The 26441-nt window shown below is 42.7% G+C and overlaps 1 protein-coding gene across 4 annotated transcripts; it reads left to right on the forward strand.

Moving 5' to 3' along the window:
- Positions 1–77: 77 nt before the first annotated feature.
- LOC125446298 (zinc-binding protein A33-like) lies at positions 78–20650 on the forward strand. 4 transcript variants are annotated; one of them, XM_059639514.1, is made up of 7 exons: positions 81–207; positions 724–1012; positions 2009–2104; positions 6022–6252; positions 7937–7959; positions 9444–9556; positions 16033–16877. In XM_059639514.1, exons 2-7 carry the CDS (start codon positions 926–928, stop codon positions 16575–16577), a joined length of 1095 nt encoding a protein of 364 aa, XP_059495497.1. In that variant the 5' UTR covers positions 81–207; positions 724–925; the 3' UTR covers positions 16578–16877. The 4 variants fall into 4 exon arrangements, with proteins under 4 accessions (XP_059495498.1, XP_048375732.2, XP_059495496.1 ...); XM_059639515.1 differs by lacking the exon at positions 16033–16877 and adding an exon at positions 19283–20650 and having other exon boundaries at positions 78–1012; XM_048519775.2 differs by having other exon boundaries at positions 78–1012.
- The last annotated feature ends 5791 nt before the right edge of the window (positions 20651–26441 follow it).

Consider the following 26441-nt stretch of genomic DNA (forward strand, 5'->3'; position numbering starts at 1 on the left):
ACGGGAGGTGACAGCGCCCACTGCAGGACGGGAGGTGACAGCGCGCACACTGCAGGACGGGAGGGAGGAGCCGGATGCCCTCCAATCAGCGAGGGAGGGGGTGGAGCCGCAGCCCTCCCTGCTGGGCGGGAGGACTGGGAGTGCCGCACTGTCGGAGGGTCAGCGCTGAGGGAGTGCCGCACTGTCGGAGTGTCTCCTCATCCAGGGGTAGGGACACTAGCTCTGGGTCACAAGAGGGCCATCGCATCACAACAGAGTATCTTTCACACTGATTTATCAAGTGCAACATCAGGGAGAGCGGGAGCATTCCTTTCTTCCAAAAGGCTTCCAGTCAATAGATTACAGATAGACTTTCTGAATCTGTCAGTCATCGTTACAGCTGAGTTTCTGCTCCCCCCCCCCTTTCCCAAATTAATCTCGTTTGCTGCTTTGGAAAGTGAATTAACCTCAATGAGGTGGAAACGGCATTGTTAATCACATTCAGGTGGAGGTAATGCGCCTGATTCATTTGAGCCTTACAAATGTTGTTTTAAAAGTAAAGAGTTGGTTGGGTATCAGGACTGTGCATCTTATGTAAATTGTGGATTGCCTCATGTCTTGTGATATGGAGAATGGGAATTATGGGGAAGCCCTGGTCTGTTCTCTCTGCCTTGAGTTATTTGTGGAGCCTGTTCTGGTGGGCTGTGACCGTAATTACTGCCGCACTTGTATTGAGTCCTACAGGGAGGCCCAGGGTGGCAGTATCTGCTGCCCACAGTGCGGTGTGAGTACTGAGCAGCTGGTGCTGCAGCCCAACCGGGTACTGAGGAACGTGGTGGATAAGATTCGCCGGCTGACCACCCCCCAGCAGGACCTGGCTGAGGATGAGCGGCTCCTGTGCCCGGAGCACCAGGAGAGGCTGACCCTGGTCTGTGAGACGGATGGTATGATCGTCTGCCTGGTGTGCAGGGACTCGAAACTTCACAAGCAGCACCGATTCAGGGAGCGGGCTGAATTCCTGGCATCCTGCAAGGTATGGCCTCCTGCAGGGAGGGGTAAAGGAGGAGAGTCTGCATTTCCTTTCATGTAGCAAACAAATGTGGGTTGTGTTAACTTTTAATAACTAGCTCTATTGTCATGTTCAGTCATGTGGATGAAGTGATAAGTTTACAGTTGTCACTTATGGCGCTGATTTGGGTGCCAAGGTACTTGTGTACACAACCCTTAAGTACAAGGGGCACAGTGGCTCAGTGGTTAGCACTGCTACCTCAGTGCTAGGGACCTGGCTTCAAGTCAACCTATAGGTGACTGTGTCAGTGTGGAGTTTGCACGTTCTCCCTGTGCCAGCGTGGGTTTCCTCTGGGTGCTTTGGTTTCCTCCCACAATCCGAAGGTGTGCAGGCTAGGTGAATCGGCCATTCTAAATTGCTCCTTTTAATGTTCAGGGAGGTGTAGGTTAGGTGGGTCTGGGTGGAATGCTCTCAGATCGGGTGTGGGCTTGTTGGGCTGAAGGGCTTGTTTCCACACTGCGTGGATTCTATGATACAAATTCTCAGGAGAAAAACACTGTCGATGTGGAGTTTCCATGTTCTCCCTGTGCCTGTGTGGGTTTCCTCTGGGTGCTTGAGTTTCCTCTCTCAGTCCAAGAACGTGCAGATTAGGTGAGGTGAATTGACCATGCTAAATGTCGCTAAAGTGCCCAGGCTACTGCAGGTTGGGAGGGTTAGCCATGGGCAATGTGGATAGGGTGAAATCTTGATCAGCGGATTGGTGCAGACTTGTTGGGTTGAATGGCCTTTATCTGCACTGCAGAGATTCTGAAAGGATTCTGTTTTATCAGTGGGATTTTGATTGTTCCTCAACTTAACGTATCTAGCCTAGCATCCAGTTATAACCTTTCTGGAGAAGGGTCCAGAGCTGAACTGTCAGCTTTCGTGCTCCCCTGATGCTGCATGGCTTGCTGTTTTCCGTCCCGCTCTACACCTTGTTTTTCCAGTTATAACCTGTTTCCTTCCTGCCTTCCCCTGCAGGATAAAGGAGCGGTGCTCTTAAACTCTCTCAACCAGAAGGTGGTCTCTTTAAAAGATGTGGTGCAAAAACAAGGGCTAGAGATTGCACAGCTGAAGGTAAGTCAGTCTGATCAGACCATTCTCAAAGGTTAACACTCTCTTCAGTCCAATCCTGGTTGCCATCCTACAGGAAGGAGATTAAACCGGAGAGGGTTCAGAACAGATTTATGAAGATGTGTCTGGGTTTGAGTAATAAGGATAGGGTGTGATGTTTTCCACTGGAGTGTATGGGGGTAAAGTGAGTTTCATGGCCTGTAAAATCATGACGGATATGGATTAGTTAATGCCAAGTGTCTTTTCATTAGCGTGGGCGATTTCAATATGGGGGTGTCTTTTTAAGGTGAGAGGAGAAAGATTAAGATATTGGGGTTGGGCAAACTTTTTTTCTTGTTCCAATGTGGAAGGAACTTCCAGAGGAAATGGTGGATGTGGGTACGGTTTCAATGTTTAAAGACATTTTGGAAAGGTACATAAATTGGAAAATTTGGAGGGATATGGGCCAAATGCAGGCAGGTTTAGTTTTGGTTTGGAGTTGTGTTCAGAATAGACTGGTTAGACTGAAGGGTTTGTAAACATGCTGTATGACTCTATGTAGTTAATTTTGTTTTGATTTTTAAAATGGTTTTTAATTGGATCACAGGTTGTCACTTGTCCCTAACGCTCTTGAACCAACTGTTTTGCTCGGCCCTCTTGTGGATAGCTAAGCATCTATCATGTTGCTTTGGGTTGAGAGTCACATAGACCAGAATAGGTGTAGACAGGTTTCCATCCTGAGAAGACACTTGTGGACAAAGTAGGTTTTTTACAGCTGTCATTAATCTTGTGGTCAATGCATTACATTCTGAATTTATTTTAACTTGGTTTGAGCTCCTATCCAGGGTTGGCCTAGGCCTGTGGTGTGTTAGTACAGCAATATGTGTTTTTACTTTGGTAAAATGACAGTGGCTACCTATTGAAAGTCTGGGCAGAGGGGGCAGGGCTGACTTGTTTAGTAAGGAATGACATTAAATCACCAGCAAAGTGGTCTCTGGTTGGGAGGCATAAACCTGTTGTAGAGTTGTGCAACGGGGGAACATCTTCCTCATGGGAGTTGCGTACAGGTCTCCTAGCAGCCATCAAAATGTGGGTCAGAAATAAATCGGGAGATATAAAGGGCGTATCAGAAAAACATGATTACAATAGCCATGGGGCATTTCAATGTGCTAGGGAACCTGGAAAATCAGGTTGTTAATGGATCCCGAGGAAAAGGATTTGTAGAAAATGTCTGAAATATTGTGTTTGCAGCTGCTTGTGATAGAGCCCACGATGGAATAGGGAATTCTGGATTGCCAATGTCTAATCGGGGAGCTTTAAAATAAAGGAACCTCCTGGAATAGTGACCATGATATGATAGCCTCTCCCCACTGAAACTGCAGGGTGCATACTGGAGTCAGATGTAGTGGTATTACAATTGAGTAAAGGTATCTAAAAGACACGAGGGAGGAGCTTGCCAGCGTTGATTGGAAGGGAAGCCTAGCAGGTATGAGAGTGGAGCAGCAATGGCAGGAGTTTCTGGGGGTAAATTGGGGTCTTTTTCATGATGGCAGCCTCATGGAGTTCTGCAGGGGTCAGTGGGACCACACATGTTGTTATACATTGCAATCTGGATGCAATGTTTGCAGGTGACATTGGTCATGGGTAGAGTGGAGTTGGAGAGGCTACAGAAGGACTGGGAGCAGCTAGCAGAGAGAAAAGAAGCAAATGCAATACAGTCTTCAAAAGTGTGAGGTTAAGCACTTCAGTAGGAAGAATAGAGGCATTGACTAGTCTGTAATGGGGAAAGACTTTTGGAAATCTGAAGCACAAAGGTTCAAGATTCTCTTGGCTAACACACAGGTTCAGTTGGTGGTTAGTGAGACATGTGCGATGTTAGCATTCGTTTCAAGAGGGCTAGAATGCATGTGCAAGGATGTACTGCTGGTGCTGTATATCTGGCTCTGGTCAGACTGCATTTGGACGATTGAGTAGCTTTGGACCCAGCATCTAAAGATGGATGTGCAGGTGTTGGAAGGTGCCAGAGGAGGTTTACACGAATGATTCTAGGGCTGAAGGATTTGTCATGAGTGGTTGGTGTCTGAGTCTGTATTCTATGGCATTTAGAAGGATGAAGAGGTAGCTGACTGAAACGTGAGGAATACTGCGAGACCAAGATAGTGTGGATGTGGAGATGTTGTTCCCACTATTGGGAGAGGCTAGGAGACAAGGGCATGGTGTCAGAGTGAAGGGCTGACCTTTTTAGAACTGAAATGAGGAGAAATTTCTTCCACCACTGGATCTTTGGAACTCGCTACTTCAGAAGACTCTGGAGGCCAGTCATTTAAGTACATTGTCAGACAGAGGCCCTTGATTAGTCAGGGGATCAAAGGTTACAGGGAGAAGGCAAGAAACTGGGGTAAAGAACCCTTCACCATGATTGAGAATGTTCTGTCATTCAGTGGGCCAAATGGCATAAGCTTATTCCCATGTGGTCTTGTACATTTCATGCTGAGATGTTGCAGAATTGTAAGAGATGGATAAATGTAGTTTTTTCTGCAGTGGGGCTGGCACACTGCATGTGGTAGTGGACTGAATGGATGACAATTGTTTGCTGTGCTGTCTTGATGAAGGACTGTTGCTGAGAGTATTAGGGCAATTACATGCTCTTCAATATTGCTGATGCATTTTTTAACATCCAGAAAGGGCCTCAATTCAATAACTTATCCATAATTGAGTTAGCTTCATTGTCATGTACTCAAATGAGTACGGTGAAAAGATTACAAATTGTCATTTACATCACTCAGGTACACGTACTCAGGTTCAAATTTTTCAGTACCAGTTCTTTGGAGGGGAAAGGACCAGCATTACAGGTCTTAGTACAGTAGAAGTACAAAGGGATCTGGGAGTGTTGGTCCAGGATTCTCTAAAAGTTAACTTGCAGGTAGAGTCCGTGATTAAGAAAGCAAATGTAATGTTGTCGTTTATCTCAAGAGGGTTGGAATATAAAAGCAGCGATGTGCTTCTGAGGCTTTATAAAGCTCTAGTTAGGCCCCATTTAGAATACTGTGTCAAATTTTGGGCGCCACACCTCAGGAAGGACATACTAGCCCTGGAGCGTGTCCAGCAGAGATTCACACGGATGATCCCTGGAATGGTAGGTTTAACATATGATGAATGGCTAAGGATCCTGGGATTGTATTCATTGGCGTTTAGAAGGTTGAGGGGAGATCTAATAGAAACTTACAAGATAATGTATGGTTTAGAAGGGGTGGACGCTAGGCAGTTGTTGCCATTAGGCAGGGAGACTAGGACACATGGGCACAGCCTTAAAATTAGAGGGGGTAAATTTAAAACTGAAATGAGCGACATTTCTTCAGCCAGAGAGTGGTGGGCCTGTGGAATTCATTGCCACGGAGTGCAGTGGAGGTTGGGACGTTAGGTGCCTTCAAGGCAGAGATCGACAAATTCTTGATCTCAAGAGGAATCAAGGGCTACGGGGAGAGTGCAGGGAAGTGGTGTTGAAATGCCCATCAGCCATGATTTAAATGGCGGAGTGGACTTGATGGGCCGAAAGGCCTTATTTCCACTCCTATGTCTTATGGCCTTATGGTCATAGGAAAAAATGAGAAAATAGAGGAAGAAAAGATCAGAACAAGTCCTTCCAACGCAGTTATGAAGTGGTCCCTCTGACATTGTCATCCCCCTCGAATACACTGCTGGTGCTGATTTTGGTCTGAAGTTTGTGGAATGAGCCTTGAACTGACTTGAACGATTGGGCCCAAGGTGTGCATTTTCCGATTTGCCACCTCGGACAATATTGAGCTTTCTTTTTTCAAAAAAAAAACTTTTAATGCCTAGTTTGCTTGAACACAAACAGTTGATTCTCCTAACAATCCTGTCTGAAATCCAAAGCAATCCACGTGTGTTTTTTTTTGAAAATTTCCCCTCTTCACCTCCAGGATATGGGCTGCAGTCTGATCTGCCACATTGCTCAGCAGTTTGCTGACCTGCACAGATTCCTCAATGAGCACGAACAACAGCTCCTGGAGAAGCTGGAGGCTCATGTGGAAGGCCACCTGGTGGGAATGGAAGGAAACCTTATAAAGCTACGGGCGATACTCTTCTCCACTGAGCAGGACATTTTAAGCATTGAGGCCAAATTGGATCAAGGCGACTTGGCATCTCTTAAGGTATGTTCCTGATCTTTACTACCTTCCCCTCTCCACCCCCATTGATTCTGGTTTCAGGTGATCTGTTTCCCCCCTCCAGTATCCCCAATAGCACAGGGATTGTGAACATCTGTCACTTAGCTTCTGGGTGGCCCACCAAAAAACATTCTGTAGGCATGTTTTTTGTTTTTAAACCTGTTGCTGATGTCTGAGGGGTTTCAATGAGTTTTTTTATATCCTCTTATCTCAGTCACCACCTTCTCATTTTTTGCCCCTATTTCTCCCTGCTCAATTTCATCTTGACTGCAGTATCTGCATCATAGAATCACAGCTTCCCTCGAGTGTGGAAGCAGGCCACTCAGCCCACCGAGTCCATACTGACCCTCTGAAGAGGGTCTCACCCAGACCAATTCCCTGCCATGTAGCAATCTACATGCCCCTAGACCCTGTGGCCATGCTAAATTGCCCAGTCTACTCAACCTGCACATATTTGGGCTGTGGGAGGAAACTGGAGCACCCAGAGGAAACCCATGCTGACGTGGGGAGAACGTACCAACTGAACACAGTTGCCTGAAGATGGAATCAAACCCAGGTCCCTGTGAGGCAGCAGTACTAATCACTGAGCCACCCAAGAAGTTGCTTCTGGGCTCTGCCTCACCATTTTGATTTGACTTGTTAGTGAAGGGTATGACTTCTTCCCTGGCCCCCACCCCTCAATCTCAACAATGTCTTAATTTTTTTTTTAAGAAATGACAGCAAGTGTGGAAACTGGTCACTGACATACTTACCAGTTCTGACCAGCAGCAAGGTGTGACTTGTGTTAATCTTTTTGAGAATCAGGATAGTCTGGCACACTTAGAGGATATTCAGCCCACTGAGCCTGTGCTGCATTGTGTCCCCATCCCAAACCTGTTTCTTTACCCAGTGTGACATTAAACTGCATGTGCTGAAGACTAGTGGATTGTGCTAAACAGCTTTGATTATTCACAATGAGGAAAGTATGGACCACCTCCGACATGCCCAACCACTTTGTAGTTGCAAAATCTGCACCAGTGTCCAATGTTGGATGTGATTCTACATTTGAGACAACACTTGCTAAATAATACCAGCTGTCAGTGTAATTCTTTATGCAAATAGCTTGGGATTGTAGTTGATTTTCCATGCAGTGCACTTGCATGTACCGTAAGCTACATATAAAGGCCTGCTTTTTGCATTTGTTTTAACTCGGTAAAATAGGTGCCGTCCACTTTTCTGGCTCATCTCTTGAGGTATTGCTGTGAACAATCTGTCAACCTGCCAAATTAGCATTGAAACAAAACCTGGCATGGCTAAGTGTTAACTGCTACATTCGCTACTGCCATACTCTCCCAATTAATCCACTAGCTACCCAATGAATGGCCCTGATATGCACAGATGCAAGACTTGAAGCTTTGTATCATTAAACCACGGTTTGAGTAGTCAAATGGAATGACCAGAGCCTTTGTGGCCTAATCTCAATACTTCAAAAACTAATCAAAAAGATGATATAACATAGAACAATATTTTGCCAAACTCGGGAAGCAAAGTGTTGATCTGTTGTGTCTGGTACAGAATGTGGAATTGTTAAAAGTGCACTGTTTCAAGATAATTTTTTCTTGCAGATGTTTTTGTTCTGTGGAAATACACTGACAAACTAACCTCTTTCGTTTTTGTTCCTCTCTTCAAGGAAGTTAGCTCTTGGAGGGACAGGTACGCATTCTTAATTCACATTGCTTGGGTAAACATTCCAGGATCTAGATCCTGTTGTACTAACTCCCACTTGCTACAGCGTTGGCTTTTATTGCAGAGAATCGAATTTAGACATGAGGAAATCTTACAATTGTATGCGGCTTTTGGTGTGACCACACGTAGAATATTATGCAAAGCTTTAGCTTCCTACCAGTGTCCATTTACTTAAGCACAGTGCAGCAAAAGTTCACTTCACTTCCTGACTTGCATTCTCATTTGAAGCGACTATGTTAGACATATTTTGAATTTAGTAAAGCAAGCTATTCTCCACCTTCAGTTAGGATCTATGACCAGTGTAGATGCTTAAAAGACTGTTAATTGGATGCAGTGTCAAGAACTAGGCTTCATTACTCAAGGCTAAGTGGATGAGTTTTTGGACTAGGATGAGAAATATCTGGACTTAAAAAGCGTTGCTTGCATAGAGTTCTGATACTCGGCCGTTCTGCATGTTTGCAGATGGGGAAGGAGTACAAAATTTGGTGAAGTAGAGGATCAGCTGTGGTTTAATTCACTCTTTTTGGATGTTGTTGACTGGGTTGGTTAGAGGTTAACTTTTTTGATAAGGGAGGTGATATTTCCAATTGAGACTTGATGTGGTTCAGTCTTTAGAAATAAATCAAAACATGATTGCAATATGTCAATCAAACCTCATTCAAGAAAGTTATAAAGCTCATTAACTGCTTCCAAATGGATATAAATAAACTTCCAGAGAACTTTTCTTCTGGTCCAATAATGTTTCAGTTTTTGTTTCAATTAACTGTTTGCTGAAAGTGGTGAGCTGCCTTCTTGAATCAGTTTTCCAGTAGGTGTGTATATATACCCACTGTACTTTTACAGAGTGATTGTTAGCTTTAAAGGTACTCTTGTTAAATTAACAGCTAACCAGGGCATTGGTGAAATCTATCTCTGGCCAGATTGAGCTTGCTGATAAGCTCTTGGCAGTGGGATTTTCTATTGGGATCAAATGCGACTGGCTGCATTTCTTTGACAACAAGAGTAGATTCCAGGTGCTCCCAAAGGATTCTGTGGGTGTAACGATATTTCTCCTGTTTAGACGTCCTCCTTTTGTAGTGATGGTGTCTTCCAGGTGTTTATCCAATTCCAAAACTCACCATTTTGAGAGAAACTGAGAAAAGCTGCTGCTCCAGGCAGGTTTGACTGTTCCAATTCCTCAGTTTTTATTACACTTAAATTAATCCTGAGATCTAAGTTTTGTAGACTAATGATGCTAGCCACACGGCTTGTTCTCAGCAACATTCCTGCTGTGGCCAATATTCTTTGTCTTTGGAAGATGTTCACTTTTTTTGTTTTTGTTTGTTAGCTGGAGCAATTTAGAATAATAAACTATTGTTATAACATTTGGTTAGGCTGAAACGGGTGTATAGCCTAAAACTCCTAGTCTTTGTTCTTCTGCCCTTGTATTTTCTAACACGTTGTCCTGTTAGCAGGCTTTCTGAAGAGACGCCCACTGTTCTGCCAGGGAATGTGTGCCTGGGAACATATAAAGGTCCATTACAGTACAAACTATGGAAGGAAATGAAGAATGTCATCCATCCAGGTAAATGAATGTATTGTCTCCACCTGTAATTCTGTATCTAGGTTAATGGGAGTAATTAACTGTGTGCCCTAGTTTTTGAGTAACGAACAAATTGTTGGAAAAGCTCAATAGGTCTGGCAGTATTTTTGGAGTGAAATCAGCTAATGTTGCAGGTCAGGTGATCCTTCCTCAAAATAATGAGTTCTGAGGAAGAGTCACTGGGCCTCAAACTGATTTCTATACAGATGCTGCCAGACCTGCTGAGCTTTTCCAACGAGATAACAAGGTGTACAGCAGGCCGAGCAGGAAGGCTGACGTTTTGGGCCTGGACCCTTCCTCGGGGGAAAGAAATCTCTCTTATTTTTTCGTTTGACTTCCAGCGTTTGCAGTTGTTCCAGTGTTTACTGGAACCACAAGTGATTCTTTCACTGTTATCTTCTCTGTTAGGGACAGTACCACTGTGCCTCATCTCTGGACTTGAGTTCTGGGTTCTAGACCCACCCATGCCACTCTGAGAGAGGGGTTTTTCAAAACATAAAATCTTTGTATCCGTGGAATTCATTTGACACAGTCAGTCATTTGGCACAAACTGTTTGGTATTTTGCACTTAGCTTGGTGATGTGGATCAGGGCATATGATTGGGAATATTTTCTCATTGGAATCAAATACTAACATGAGCTAGCTAAGCTGACGGTGCCTTCTACATGGAGAGTGGCAGCAACTTTATGAAACTTTAAATGTTGTTTAACTTTTTTTGTGTAGTCCTCACACTTTCAATTTGTGCAGATGCAGTTTGCTGACACTGGTTTGTCATTTAGTTGTAACTATAACAAATTACAATGGACATACTTTTGTTTCTTCCTTGAGGGAACCAGTGTGTAGAACCATTCCAATATTGAATAGGAAAGGAATGCTGACTTTTCTTTTGTTTAAACTGTTATCACTTTATCCCAAGCCTGTCCTACTTGAGGGCAAAAGGACCATTTTGCTGTTATTTCAAATTAACTCATTTGCGTATTTGGCAGTGTTTACCAGACCAGCATGGCATCCGTTTTAGTTGCATCCAGTGGAATGATCTGAGATGCTCTTGACAGATTCACTGCCACCAATCTTCCCTGATGGTATTGATCTAAAGTTATTGATAACTAGCAGTAAAGGATGCCCACGTGGTCTCTAGCAGGTGAGAGAACAGGTTTTGGTGAGATTAGGTTTATTACCTGGACTCTTGTAACTCCAGTAATGGCTATTGACTGAAGTACGATCCAAGGATACAGCTGAGTAAGCGTTAGTTCTGCTGAAAGTCTGGTACACCGGATGTTGGCTCTTTCCCACGAACAGCCCTTCGTTGTTGAAAGGCTGGGGGTGGGGGGGAGATAATGCTGTCAGACAACCCTCTTCCATACCAAAGTGTGGAGCTGGATGAACACAGTAGGCCAAGCGGCATCTCAGGAGCACAAAAGCTGACGTTTCGGGCCTAGACCCTTCTTCAGAGAGGGGGATGGGGAGAGGGTTCTGGAATAAATAGGGAGAGGGGGGAGGCGGACCGAAGATGGAGAGAAGAGTATGGTAGGTAGGGGATAGGTCAGTCCAGGGAAGACGGACAGGCCAAGGAGGTGGGATGAGGTTAGTAGGTAGGAAATGGAGGTGCGGCTTGGGGTGAGAGGAAGAACAGATTAGGGAAGCGGAGACAGGCTGGACTGGTTTTGGGATGCAGTGGGGGGAGGGGATGAGCTGGGCAGGTTGTGTGATGCAGTGGGGGGAGGGGGGGAGGGGAGATTTGAAGCTGGTGAAGTCCCCATTGATACCATTGGGCCGCAGGGTTCCCAAGCAGAATGAGTTGCTGTTCCTGCAACCTTCGGGTGGTAGCCAAGGTGACATTTTTTTTTGGTTTGGGTGATCCAGCAAATTGAATTGGAGCTGCAATAATGAAATTGTTGTCATGTAGAACTTTAGCAGTGTAATTAACAATTGTAGCAACAGACTGTGATCAGTGGTCTCTTCACAGTCTGAGTGGGTATGGACTGTTAGCTGAAGCCAGGGGAGGTTTTGGAGTTTGAGATCTAGTCTTGTAGCATTGGTGGCATATAGCACAGAAACAGACCATTTGGTCTGGCACATGCCAGGCATTGTATTCTGGATCCAATTTGATTGGTCAAGCTTGAAACAAACCCATTTTATTCATAGTTAAAATTCAGTAAATAGGTAAGAATTTGGAATGACGTAACTATTATTGGAAAAATGAACAGAATAATAGATTATGTAACTACTAAACACTAGTAACGTAGTAACATTCCACAAATGCATCTCTGACAATGGCAAATTCAGTGAAATAGGTTGTCTCTCATGCAATTCTGCAGACCAAGAGAAAAGATATCAAAAGCAAACAGTATGGGGAAGAGATATGCAGCTTCAAAACCACCACTACTACTGAAAAACTAAAACAAAAAAATCTTGGATCTGTGGGAGGTTGCTTCTATTATTTCAACACTTGGATTTTTTTTTAAATAGCACTCTCAAGCTGTTCACTTTATCAGCTGAATGTACAGACTGGCACCTTTTTTTTTGTCTCAACTTTTTTCCAATTAAAACCAGACAAAATACACTTCCAAGCCATAGTATCGTACTTCCATAATCCCCTTCCAAATGCATGACCACTTCCATCTAGAAGGACCAGGGCAGCAGATGTATGGGAACGTAACCACCTTCAAGATTTCCTCTGAGCCACTCACCATCCCGATTTGGTAATGGATCGCTGTTCCTTCACTGTCGCTGGGTCAGAACCCTGTAATTCTCTCCTAATGGAATTGTGGGTCAACCCACAGCAGGTGAACTGCGGTGGCTCAAGAAGGGAGCTCACCACCTTCTCAAGGGCAACTAGGGACAAACAGTAAGTACTGGCCAGCCAGCAATGCCAGTGTCCCACAAATGAATTTTTTAAAAAAAACTGAACCCATATCTACCACTCCTCTGGAAGTTCATTCCATAAGAAATGTTTGTTCTCTGATCATTGGGCACTCAGATTTGAGTAATGAGCTTTTTTTTGACTATAAACTTCTTTTTAAAAACATGCTCTTTACATTTTCCCCTCCAGGATCTTTGTATGGTTGAAATTATCCAGCTGCTAAATCAAACAGGTATGACCTCAGCCTGTCCAACTTCATACAGCCCTGACTCCCTTTCCAAACCACCTCCTTTACAGATATTAATCAAGCAAATCTTCTTTAACTTTCCTCAATACAATTAAATCCATACTATTCAAGTGACAAATTTCCTTTGGGATGCCACATTGCCACCATGTCACCCAGTTGACCAAAGTGGTTAGCACTGCTGCCACTGTGCCAAGCATATAGGTTCAATTCCAGCCTCGCGTGACTGTATGGAGTTTGTGCATTCTTCCCATGTATGCATAGGTTTCCTCCCAAGGGCTTCAGCTTCATCCCACAGCCCAAATATGTGCCAGTGAGGTGGATTGGCCATGGGAAATGCAGGGTTACAGGGATAAGTGGGTCCAGGTTCTCTGTGGGATGCTGTTTTAGAAGGTTGGTACAGAATTAATGGGCCAGAATGGTCTCTTTCCGTACTTAGTTCTACGAAACTGCCTACAAAACACTGTTGTAATCCAGATTCCAACAACTTGCTGTTTTTTTTAAATATTATCATCTTCTTCTTCTTGAATTACCTTAAATCTGGATCCACTTGTTCTCTACCCTATCATGAGTGGCAATATTTTCTCTTTGAACTGTCCTGGCCGCTTGTCATCTTGAATACTTTAGTTATATTGACCTTCTAAAACCTTTCCAACATATCTGATCTGTCTTTATAACTGAAACTTCCCCATCCTGGAAACCACCTTGATAATACCTTCATTCTCTCATGCCCTACTATCCTTGCTAAAGGAGAACACTCAATTCTCTAATATACTCCAGTTGTGGTCAAACTACTGTCTAACTTTCAAATAACATCCTTGCTTTTGTGTACTGTTTATTAATAAAGTCAAAGGTACAGTGTGCTTCAATCTGCTGTGCACACTTTTAAACATGTGACCCTGCACCCTGGTTCCTCTGACTTGTGCCTGGCTTGATGTGTTTTCCCTTGAACACTGGGAGACTGTACTTGTAGCATCGTGGCTAAGTGGTTAGCACTGCTGCTTCTCGGGGTCCCACGTTCAATTCCATCCTTGGGTAACTGTCTGCGTGGAATTTGCAAATTCTCCCCCTGTCTCCTCCTGGGGGTTCTGGTTCCCTTCCACAGTTCAAAGATGTGCAGGTTAGGGAGGTTGGCCATGCTAAATTAGTGTCCAGGGATATGTGGATTAGCAATGGGGAGGGAGGGGTTACAGGGTAGGGTAGGGGATGGATCAGGTTTGGGTGGGATGCTCTTTAGAGAGCTCGTGTGGACTTGTTTGGCTGAATGGTCTGTTTCCACACTGTAGGTATTCTAAATAAGACTGGAATTGGTTCTTAAGATCTACCCCCTTTCTCTTTACCACATTGAACTTTAATTTGCCTGCTCCACAGTCTTGTCGTCTGGATTTCATAATTTACACTGCTCCTGTGTTTTCTCTAGTCCCCAAAATTTGAAACTTTTGCTGTGTACAAGATCTAGATCACAAATGTATGTGAGGGAACTGAGGAGCTCCACGCTGAATCCTAGGCATCTTGCTATTAGCATTCCTGCAGTTTATAACATGTTCATTAACCATCATCATTTCTTATCTTGCTGCCAATCTTTGTAGCCATGTCATCACTAACTGTTTTATTCCAGGATCTTTAAAATCATTCACAAGTCTATGTGGCCTTTCTCGGAATGCCTTCTGGAAGTCCATACATACTGCAGCAAGAGCATTGATTTGATCAACATTGTAACTTCCATATTTATCTTAACTCTCTCTCTCTCTTTTGAATCTTTAAAATCCAGACTGGCTCACATTAACCCACATTTATACACTTAGCTCTGTTCAGAATTATTTTCGTCACTTCCCAACAATTGAAATTTGACTGGGCTGTAGTTTCTTCGCTTGTCCTTGCACGTAGTCTGTTTTGAACAAGGGCCTAATTTGTGATTCTCAAGTTCTGTACTCCTGTCCAGGGTCTAGCAAAACTGAAATAGCTAGTGGCTCTGCAGTCTCTGTTCTTGTTTCCCTACTGCCTTAAATGCGTTCCATCTGGTATAGTTCCTTTTTCAACTGGACAGATCCTTCTTCACTTTAAATACTCCTAGGAACCAAATTCTCCCTTTGACAATGGCCAGGGCAATGCCATCTTCAGTCACAGTGGATGCAAAGTTTTTTTTCTTCAATAAATCAGCTGTCCTCTCTACCACTATGTCCATCTGTTTGGTCACTGATCGTCCTCTTGCCCGCTTGCCTTTTTATTTGCATACAGTAACTTAGGGTTTTTTTTTAGCTGCCAGTATCTTCTCTCACTGGCTTTTGCTTTTTCACTACAAGCAGTCTGCTTCTGTAATCCATTTTGCTACCTGATCATTCAGAAGCCCACTTTTTTGGGTTTCCTTTTTTTTATACCCCTTAACGAACAGAACTATGTTTGATTTCCCTTTTTTTTAAATGAAGGAATATATGCCTAGTACTTTTAAATTATGGCCTTTGTGACTCTTCACTTGCATGGTGTACAAGTTGTCTGACATTTTTAGTGCAGCATTACGCAGTGGAGTCTTCACAATAATGATTCCTCAGTGCCCTGTAGTAAAAGATGTGTGATTTTTTTTTTCAGCCAATGTTGATTTGTTGGGGGGAGGGGGAAAACCAGGAGCCAAATTTCAGAAAAGATCTGAACTATACCCAAAGCAAGAGTTCATTGCCTCCTTGCAAGCAAGAAGGCTGGTCTGTAGCATTCCATTTAAATGAAAGACCTATTTATCGATGCAAGCTGATTACAATTTTGAAGGCCATTTATTGTGGGTGACACAGGAGCAAATGAAGTCTGGCTTGTTTGCTACTGCATACAAGTTCAGACAGAGTTTTCTTTTTTAGTTGGGTGAGAAATATAGGCTGTAGTTTGAGGCAGCCTTGGTAACTGTACAATATTTCAGTTAGGCTGCTGCAGTGCAGTGTTTCAACTTCTACAGTCACTCTTCTGATCAAGAATGTCCACCGGAAACGTGTGCCTCACTTAAAATTGTTTTTTTTCCTGGGGGCATAACCACTATAAGTGAGGATTTACCATAATTTATCTCTGTTCTTAGCCCTTACTGCCCAGTTGACTTTCTCACTTCATGCTTTTCACTACAGATTTGTGTACTGTTCTTATTTTCACTAACATAATTCAGTGTGGACTCTTGTGGCACAGTGGTAGTGCTCCTATTCTCGGCAAGGAGGTCTGGGTTCAAGTCTCGAGTACGGAGGTGAATCATAACCATTGCTGAACTGATCACATTGGATATCTCTAATACAGTGATTTACTGTCCCTCCTAAGTGTTTCTCCCACTGATGCTTAATCCATTTGGCACATCTCATTTTGCATTTGTTTGTTGTGCAGTTCCCCTCAGTCTGACCCTGGATCCTCAAACAGCAAACCCTTGGCTCCTGCTATCGGAGGACCAGACCAGTGTGACTGTCATCAAAACCAAGCAGATTGTCCCTGATGGCCCGGCCAGATTTGACGTGTGTGTGTCCGTCCTGGCAATGGAGGGTTTCACATCTGGCGCACACTACTGGGAGGTGGAAGTGAGCAGCAAGTCCAAATGGGACCTGGGTGTAGCCAGAGAATCCATTAACAGGAAGGGAGACATAGCTTTGAAGCCTGAGAATGGATACCTGGCAATTTCCCTGACCAATGGAGGGCAGTACTGTGCTCTGACATCCCCCACTGTCACTCCCCTGCAGCCGAGTGGGAGACCCAGTCGCATTGGTGTTTACGTGGACTACGAGGGAGGCCAAGTGTCCTTTTACGATGCTGCTGACTTTGCTCATCTCTACACATTTACTGAGACATTTACAGAGAAAATATTCCCTTATTTTTGCCCCTGTCTGAATGACAGTGGAGACAATGGTGCCCCTCTTTCTGTGGTTTCCTTTCAGTAGATAGTTTAAGATTTTTTAGTTTAATACTGGCGTCTCCCCAGGTTGGTGTAAAACTGGGGGGAAAACACTTCAGAGTGCAGTTATAGGTGAGAGACTGGGCATGATGATAAACTAAATTCTTCTGATTACTTTTCTAACATTACTGACAATGCATCCAGAATGCACTGAGCTCTGCTGTCCATGTAATCAGCAATGTCTAACCCGGTGTTTCCAGTCTGTTTCAGACTACCTGTGTCTAATGAATTCAATATCATCGTAAAATGTAAGACTAATAAACGTAATCTTTGTGAAAAAGCAAAATTGGACTTTTTTGGCCCTGCACTCTGACCTACTGATTAACTGTGGTGCTGTAGTTAATCTGATTTATTGAGACATCTTGTGACCAAGAGTAATGCACAAACAGAAGGAAAAAGTCTCAGCACCTCAGGAAATTACATTTATGACATTTCAATTAGTTCCAGTTGTCCTGGCTTACTTTTTTTAAAAGATCCTGAAATGAGCTAGGCTTGTATTGTGTGATTTGGAAGATTGCTTCATATTAGTAATTATGTTAACACTAAAAGATGTTCTTCCAACTCCCAATGAGCAACATGGGAACAGAAAGTGGACAGATTTCCTCAATTATGTATTAGAAATTGGAATTCTGCCCATGACAATTAATTCTAAATGAATGAGTAACTTTAGCACACAAACTTAAATTTTTTTTTCTTTGTTAACCAATAGAAGGGAAATGTGGTGAACATGGAGTTAGGCCCACTAAATCAGATAATAAAATTTAAGTGGACATTTAGACTTTAAGACTAGATGGCCCCTCTCCCCTTCTCAAAATGTACTTTCTGCCACAATGTGAAACAAAAACTGAAATGCTGGATAAGCTATGATCTGACGAGACAACGAAGTCCAGAGAACCTGCAGTTCTACCTTTCTTCTGGTCACTACCTTCCAGTAACGACATCCTTCTCAGATCACTCCTCTCCACTGAAAAGGGAAGAAATGGTCACCTCTCCTGCTGAGCTCCGTTTATTTTAGTCACCAGGATGGATATAATTTAGACAGGTGCTACTTGTTTTTCCTTTTTTGTTTTTCAGGGGGTGTTGGGGGGGGGGGGGGGGGTAGGGAGGAGGGAAATAAAAGCACTTTTTTTTTGCACAGCTAAAATATTCCTTCACTCTGTTTTTGATATTGGTTCTTCCCAATAGGGTGGGAATGGCCACTGTTGCGTTAACATGGAGCAAGAATTTGAAGAATGCCCTGGAGGGGCGAGGTGCAGGGTTTGGAGTTGGGTCAAAATGAGAATTTCTCCCGTCGATGTGAAATGCACCTCAATTTTCCATCAATCCATTGGGAATAAGTATCCAGTGCTTAACTTGCAACCCTTCAATTGGAGTCACTATTTTGAGGCTGTTATTGCAAAATGATCCAAAAGATGGCCCCTTATGCAAAAGTCTAGAATAGTATTTTATTATCACTTGTATTTATAAAGTTGAGATATGTTTAAGAGTTGTCACCATTTGGTGCCAATTTGATCCACCTTGCTGAGGCCACTGTATTAGCACCATAGCAAGGAGGGACTGACTGGACCCACCAGGTTAACATCACCACTGGAAGGGGTAATATTGCCACCACAGCTGTGAGGAACGAACCAGAGCCAGCGTGCTGCAGCCAGGCTAGCTGCTGCTGAAACAGCCACTAGGAGGGATGAATCAGACCCACTGACTATGAAATCTTCGCTTAAAACTATGGCCACCAGGATGGACATCCAGATCCAACATATTGCTGGTGTTGTATTAGGATGTTGTTACCACCTTCCTCCACAGCAGCTGCAGAAAAGGTGAACTTTAATATGAAAGAGAAATGAAGAAACAAAACAAAAAAAGTGGCCACCCACAGGAGCGTACAGGCATAGAGCCCAAAACTTTGTGCCCTGATACTGCCCACATCTTGATACTATTGCAACATATTTAACTTGTGGGATTAAATTTCGATTTAATCTAACTTTGTTGGCAAATATAGTTTTAAGGGAAACATTGTTCTTCACGTGCTTGAAGCACTTTGACAATAAACGGCCAATTTGAAGTGGACTTGAGCTGAGATGTTGAGGGAAAACTGGCCCATCCTTCTTGTGGCTTGTTTCCCCACTGAGTTCGCTTACAAATGAGAGTAAAGGGATATTTGAGGGTGGGCAATAGCTCCTGTCTGAACATACTCTGGGCCACTGCATAATGGTACTGTTTGTGCAGCATCTCAAAAGCTGGAACATAATTCCTGTCTTTTCATAAATCTCAAAAGGGCTAAGTAGAATGAGACAAGAAAGATGCGTGTAATTTAATGTAAGTTATACATGACTGTTGTTATCCAGAGCTTGATAAAGCAGCCGACACTGCGAAGAGTAAAGCAATAGACTTACTACACACACAGAGGTTCTTTTGGGTGTGACTGGCTACTAAACTGTGTCTGGTCGTGAGGATGTTCAAAACGAAAATTGAGAAGAATGTGAGTTAAAAAGTATTCAGTCTAAGAAAATGCCATTGTTGCACGTGGAAAATAAATTACTGGCACTATTATAGCCGCATGGTATATTGTTCGCTACAGCATTAGGAACATGCAAGAAGGCCCAGGGAATATTTTGCTTCAAACAGAAGAACAAGCTCATTTTAATGATCACCACAACAGCAGTTTTCACTATGCAATATTTTTGATTTCAGCTTCTGACAGCACGTGGCTACACAACGATCAAAGGTAGAGGTGACCATGAACCAGACAGAAATCTCTACAGCAGTCGACGGGACGAGCAGAGTAAATGTACAGACAAGAATGCAGAGCACCGTAGAGTTTCTGTAATAAATCGTAGCAATCACCATGAAATCTGCTGTCACTGTGGCCACCAACCTGTGAGTGATGTGTTTGGTGAGACTGCATTTCCCACAACTCAGGATCACGATTGCCACCAGGTTCACTGAGAATTAGAAAAGAAAACACTAGCATAACTGGTTGTAGGTACCAATTATGTGTGATCTGGCATTGGCGTCAGCATTATATTTTCTGTTTGTGTTCTGCTCTGCTGTGCTGAAGATGCTAGTCATTCTGGTGGATTGAATTTGTTATGGTTCACTGAGATAGTGCTCAATTCAAGCCCCTTGTTCCTGAAGTCTTTGTTAATAGTTACAACTTTTTTTTAAGGTTCTCAACATTCCTCAATTTGCATGACCCAGAAAGGACAGACTAGTTTTAATGACAATTGCTATTTATTAGAAAGAAATAGAACATTGTTACAAGTAAATAGTTACAAACTTTAGTGTTTTAGCTGGTAGCATTAAATGCCAAATACATCATAATTTCCCCTTGTGCAGAAACACACACACAAACACAGTTTGAGGAGCACAAAAGCTGATGTTTCGGGCCTAGACCCTTCATGAGGAAGGATCTAGGCCTGAAACATCAACTATAGAAGGAGTTAGGAGAGCCAGATTAAAAGGTAGCAGAAAAAAACAAACAATGAATAAAATAAATAAAGTAAGAAGGAAGGCAACAACAACAATAAAAGAGAGAGTTGGAAAGGTGAGATGCTTCATATAATACAGTGTATTAGAGAAGAAATCAAGATTAGAGATTTCGTAAGAACCGATAAAACAAATCGTAAAACATTAGACAGCACCAGGAATTGAAGTGAGTAAAAAAGTCAACAATAACACGAGTATAATTGATCAAGAGATATGAAGTTACTGAGATTTAAAAGAAAATAGAAGAGGAGTAATGATAGGGGAATGCAACCTTCATTGATAGCATGAAAGATGTAATATGTTGAACAGAAGACAACATCAATAAAAGAGAGAAGACAAAATTTTCTGAAAGTAAAAACAACTTCAACAGTGGAGATGCCTAAATGAGAGCAAAGCTCAAAGTCTTAGAGATCAATACAACACCTTTACTGAGAATAAAACTCAAAGGAATATAGTACATACCAGGCACTCCAACTCAGTGAGGATAGGATAGTATTGGAGGCATTTCTGGATAAATGTTTTCAAGTTACTGTGAAATCCTGTTCTGGTAGGGTGATCGATGTAACTGTCAAAATAAAGAGAAAATATTGAGATTTTTTTCCACATAAAGTGAGTCCTGAATGTTACTGTGAAACTATATCCTGAAGTGAATGTGATCCAGATGGAACACACAGTGCTCTTATTGTACCTGGGTTTTCCCTGTAGAAGTCATTATGCAAAGATACATTTTCATCCACACCGTTGGGAACAAGAGCCAGATGTTGAAAAGAAAATGTGCTATATTCTGACTTGTAATCAAGTAAACAAAGTTTTTGTTTTATTCATTCGTGGGATGAAGGTGTCGCTGGCTAGGCCAGCATTTATTGCCCATCCCTAATTGCCCAGAGGCCAGTTTAGAGTCAACCACATTGCAGTTGGGTCTGGAGTCACATAAAGGCCCCAGACCAGGTGAGGATGGCAGATTCCCTTCAGCAAAGGATATTAGTGAACCAGATGGAATTTTTCCTGACAGTCGGCAATGGATTCACGGTCATCATTCTTCTCTTAATTCCAGATTATTACTGAATTCAAATTCTACCATCAGCCATGGCAGGTTTCGAACCCACGTCCCCAGAACGTTACCTAGGCTCTGGCTTAATAGTCTAGTGATAATATCACTAAGCATTCACCTACCCTGTTTGTTGCTAATTATTGCTCATGTCAACAATCAATTGTGACCGTTGTATTTAACATTTGCAAACATTTCCTCCGTGTGCATTACCTGTATCATATTTCACCTGTCTCCCACATATCCACTCCACATCGTCATTGTAAGCTGTTCACCCCCAACTCTCTCATTCCAACAAATAGCGGGAGGAAATAGCCTAGTAGTATTATCCACCGTATGGTTAACCGAGATAATATTCTGGAGACCCAGGTTCAAATCCCACCAAGGCAGATGGTGAAATTTGAATTCAATAAATATTTGGAATTGGAGTCTAATGATGACCATGAATCCATTACCGATTGTTGTGGGGAAAACTCATCTGGTCCACTAATGGCCTTTAGGGAAGGAAACTGCCATCCTTACCTGGTCTGGCCTACATGTGACTCCAGACCCATAGCAATGTGGTTGACACTTAACCGCCTTCTGGATGAATAGAGATAGGCAATACATGCTACCTGGTCAGCAATGCCTCATCCTGTGAATGAATGAAGGAGCAATTGATAGCTCTCAGTGGTTCCCATCCCTGTCCTGTGTGCTTCTGTGTCTCTTACTTTCTGATTGTATCCCTCACTCCGCAACGATCTTTCCTTCACATGACATGAAACAGCAAAGGCTGGGACATAGTCAGTACATCATAAGAATATAAGAACTAGGAGCAGGAATAGGCCGACAGCGTGTGCTGTTACAGCAGCATCATGGCTGCCTTTATGCATCATCTCCACTTTCCCAGCCACTCCTCAGACCCTTTCATTACTTATGAGACAAAAAGAACTGTCTTCTCATTCTTAAGTGCATTCACTAAAAAGGTACCACATGCATTTGTGGAGGAGAATTCCAGAGATTCACAACCATTGGAGTAGACAAATCTCTCCTCATTTCAGTCCTAAATGACTGACTGCTTATTGTGGGCATTTGCTTCCACGTTCCTCAGTCAAGGGGCTCAACCTCTGGATGTTTTCAGGAAAGGCCTGAGTCTTTATTTATCAAATTGATGTGGGGTAACTTTGTTTGTCTCCACTGATGCTGCATATTGTGCTGAGCAGTTCCAGTAAGTACCATTATTCCTACCATCAGAATCGATTGAGACAGTGAGATCACTGAGCATTCTTATAAACCCCTGAGTTCAGGCACAAGTTAGCTAGCATCCCATTAAAAAAAAATGACCCAAGGATGAATGCACAGAACCTTTGATGTTTCAACTAAATGGCAGGAATACCCTTCCTGGGATATGGGGACCAAAAATGAATGCAATACTTCACATGTGATTTCATCAAAGCCCTAGCAATTGCAGCAAGACTTCCTTATCCGAGTCTAAATATGACCTTCAAAGAAAGCCTACATGCCCCTAGGCTTCTGCACAGCTCACTGTCTCTGCAAACTAATCTTTTCTATTCAATGTATGAGGACTCACAGGTTGCTCTAAACAGTTAAATTTTTGTCAAGTTTACGAAATATTCTTTTCTCTTTACTTTCAAAACTAAAGTAAATAATCATATGCCACTTCCTTACCTTGCAGCCTGCTGTGATCTTGTTGCCTGCACTCTTAAACTGATCTATTTCCCTTGACTGCTTCTTCATTTCTTGCTTAATATCTTACATTCCTATGTAGCTTTATATCATCAACAAACTTGGAGACTTCAGCATCATCTAAGGCAAGAATGTATGTTCTTCATTACTGAGGCACCGGCACTGATTGTCTTGGTGGTCCACTAGGAACTAGGATCATGTTGAAAATGCATCAGTTCTGCCTACTGTCAGCTTCCTCTTTATCAAACACTCCTACAGACTGTGAGGAGTGTGTAGAACATAAGCATTACTTAGAGGTGTATTCAGTATGTTAGCATGGCTGTGAAGCAGCTTGGGAGGAGAATGAAGCAAGTCAGCATCACTGAAGTTTTTTTTTAGTTTACTCATAGGATAAGAGGATTGCTGGCTAGACAAGCATTTATTGCCCAGAGGGCAGTTGGGAGTTGACCACATTGCTGTGGTTCTGGAATCACATGTAGACTAGGAAACAGAAGGATGGCAAATTTCCTTCCCTAAAGGAAATCAGTGAACATGATGGGTTTTCCTGACCATTGACAATGATTTCATGGTCATCATTCGACTCTTAATTCTAACATCTGCCACGGTGGGATTTGAACCCAGATCCCCAGTTGAGTTTCCAGAAATAATACCATTCGGCCATTGAGCTACCCTGGGAGTAGGCTAGGAGGAGTGTGCGACAATGCAGCATTGCCATGAAGCAGATTGGGAGGAGTCTGCAGCAGGTCAGCATCACTAAGATGCAGACTGACAGACTGGACATACATCAGAAATGTAACAGAGATGGGAGACAATAATTAGAGACAGGGCATCCTTTACCCTTTTCTGGCCTGTCATAGACAGAGCATGATGTCACAGGAAATAGGTAGATAAATAGTGTGTGTTTATTCCATGCTGATTTGATAGGCCATGCAGTTTATATTACGTGATGTCATTATGTCTGAAGGATGAGAAATCCAGTTGGGAAGTTCAGATTTAAAATTGTCAACGTCTGAATTAGTACATTATATTGAATAGAGATTGCTGGATAGGTGTTGTGTTTCAGCCATAGTACATTAGAGCTGGTGGATGCCAATGTGTTCCAAGGTGAACATCTGCAAGCAGTTCTGAGGAAGAGACACCGGACCCAAAACACTAACTCTGCCATTTCTCCACAGATGTTGCCAGACTTGCTGAGTTTTTCCAGAAATTTCTGTTTATGTTTCTGATTTCCAGCATCCACAGTTCTTAGGATTTTTATCTGCAGAAAGTGTCCACCATGTCGTAGAGGCCCATTGCTAAAGTTGACAATATGGCCACCTGGGGCTTTCTCAGCTAGCACAAGATTGCTGAAAGCGGTAGTCAGTTACATACAACAGATGTTCACAGTCAGACTTGTGGTCTCCATACAGAGATACTGCACAAGGTAAGATTCTCCAGAGGAAGAAAAATTAGGTAATTTCATCACGTTTCTGTAAACAGGCAGTTCTAAATGTCAGCATTTTAGTGAGGCACATTTTTGAAATGCCTATTTTAGCCACTGCCCCTGTTTGATAATTCAGTAAAAAGAAGGAAAAGTCCAATCCTAGAGTATTCTGAACTTTTTAGATGATGGTAGAATTAGAAACATGAACAACAAATTTGTGAGAAAAGGTTCGATGCATTCCTTGAGCAAATGTTTGTAAGCAATAAAAGAAGCTTGCTGCATCATTAGGGAAGATAAAACTATAAATGGTGTAAATAGACAATTCTAAGAGACCAAAAGAGTTGTAAAACATGGAGAACAAACAACTGTAGCTTAAGTGCAGATTCTTACATCCAAAAATCAAAGGAAAAGTGATGAGACAGATTACAAAATACAGAGTGAAGATGTGATTATGTCCTCCTGGATATTTGTGAAATCTAAACAAGTTTCATTTAATAAGATGCAGATCTGGATGAACACAGCAGGTCAAGCAGGCTCCTCTGATGCAGCTTGGCCTGCTGTGTACACCCAGCTCTACACCTTGTTATCTCAGATTCTCCAGCATCTGCAGTTCCTACTATCTTTGTAACAAGTTTCATTTAATGGCTGGTAAAGTTGTAAAGTGATTGAATTTCACCATCATTAATGGAATTCAAGTGATTGCTTTTTAATTAAGAAAAATACTGGCAATGGAACATGTTTAGAAACAGGAAAAAAATATTTACAAATGAGACTTTTGCTTAAAATTTGCTTAAAGTTGTAGAGGTCGTGAACTGCAGCTGCAAGTCAGACTGTTTGATTGATTTCTCAGGTAGAAGGGAGAGAGGGGTTTTCCTCATTTCATCAGCTGTGTCATAGAATTGTAGTAACTTTATATTAGTGTTGATATTTAACGACTTTATAAGAATTGGGGGAAATGAATAACCTTTCTAATCTTCTGTCTGTATCAATGACATGATCCACAAACCATTACTCTGTTACCACCCCCTCCGCCCCGAAACCATGATAGGGCCAAGAGTAGCTGAATTCCTGCTATTATGTGAGATATTATCCTGATTCACTCGACACCCAGGAGTTCCCTTCCAGCCTCCCCCTGACTTCTACTACTTTCTAATCCGTGGAGGTTGTGTGAAGTGTATCAGTAAGAACTTCCATTTCTCTTCATTTGATGAGCATCACCCAAGCTTGGCACTTAGCAGCTGGTTTGTGGGGTGTGAAGCAAAAATTAGGAAATGGAATAGAACAACTTAAGCTGGCATATCTGTACGACGTATCGGTGGTAGATGTACAATGCTGTCCTCTTCCCCCATATCCTGAACGAGTAAAATGCTCAGGGGCATGGGTGAATGGCAGCACACACCCTTCGGTGCAGTTAGATCCACCTTTACCTAGGTCTCCCCATTTGATTGGCTGGATACATATGATAATACTTACTCTATTTGCATCCCAAAAGAAAGACCCCACACAGTATTTAATTTTGACATATTTTCTTCAAGGTAGTACCAAAGAGAGTCATTTCCTTGGATAACACTGATCTTCTCTATCTGATAATGACGTTACAGCCCTGACCCTGGATTTATTATGGGAAATATCAGAACCACTCCTACATTTGTGAAGTTACCAGCCTTACACTGGGGACATCTGGATGGATCCTTCTTTGTTGTTTTAATGTACAATCATCCAACGTCCCCTTAAATCAAATTAGTTTTGCCAATTGAGCACTATTGACCCAATCAGCCACCTCAGGTCTTTGCATTCAATACAAGTGGTGCCTTACTGTGCCTAACACTTTATTCCACAGCTCCCCAATCAAATTCTTCCTCTGCTGTCATGGCCATCATTATAGGGTTAGTGGGCTAGCGAGTGGGCAAGTCTCCAGGATCCATGACTCAATCAAAAACACTACACTAAACTCTTACACCTATACTGTGCTTACGGTGCACCCATATCACATATAGGGCCATACGCACGCATCAGATTAGCTGGTTCCTACCATATCAGTAGCCAAAGTAGAGGTTCTCCCAGCCCCTTTTGGAACACATGGTATTCCTCAGTGAACTCAGCCTGTCCCAGAGACAGCTCACGAAACAGGGCTCTGAGCAGCAACTATGCACCAATGTCAAAGAACATCAACATCAGTTTAAACACCCTTTGATTAACCTTGGTCC

The sequence above is a fragment of the Stegostoma tigrinum genome, chromosome 34 (assembly GCF_030684315.1).
Source record: "Stegostoma tigrinum isolate sSteTig4 chromosome 34, sSteTig4.hap1, whole genome shotgun sequence".
Lineage (NCBI taxonomy): Eukaryota > Metazoa > Chordata > Chondrichthyes > Orectolobiformes > Stegostomatidae > Stegostoma > Stegostoma tigrinum.

Excerpts from the sequence above, each read along its gene's own strand:
- LOC125446298 (XM_048519775.2), top strand. The coding sequence starts at position 593 with ATGTCTTGTGATATGGAGAATGGGAATTATGGGGAAGCCCTGGTCTGT. Across the intron at positions 1,013-2,008 it reads AATTCCTGGCATCCTGCAAG|GATAAAGGAGCGGTGCTCTT; the intron begins GTATGGCCTCCT and ends CTTCCCCTGCAG. Across the intron at positions 7,960-9,443 it reads GTTAGCTCTTGGAGGGACAG|CAGGCTTTCTGAAGAGACGC; the intron begins GTACGCATTCTT and ends TTGTCCTGTTAG.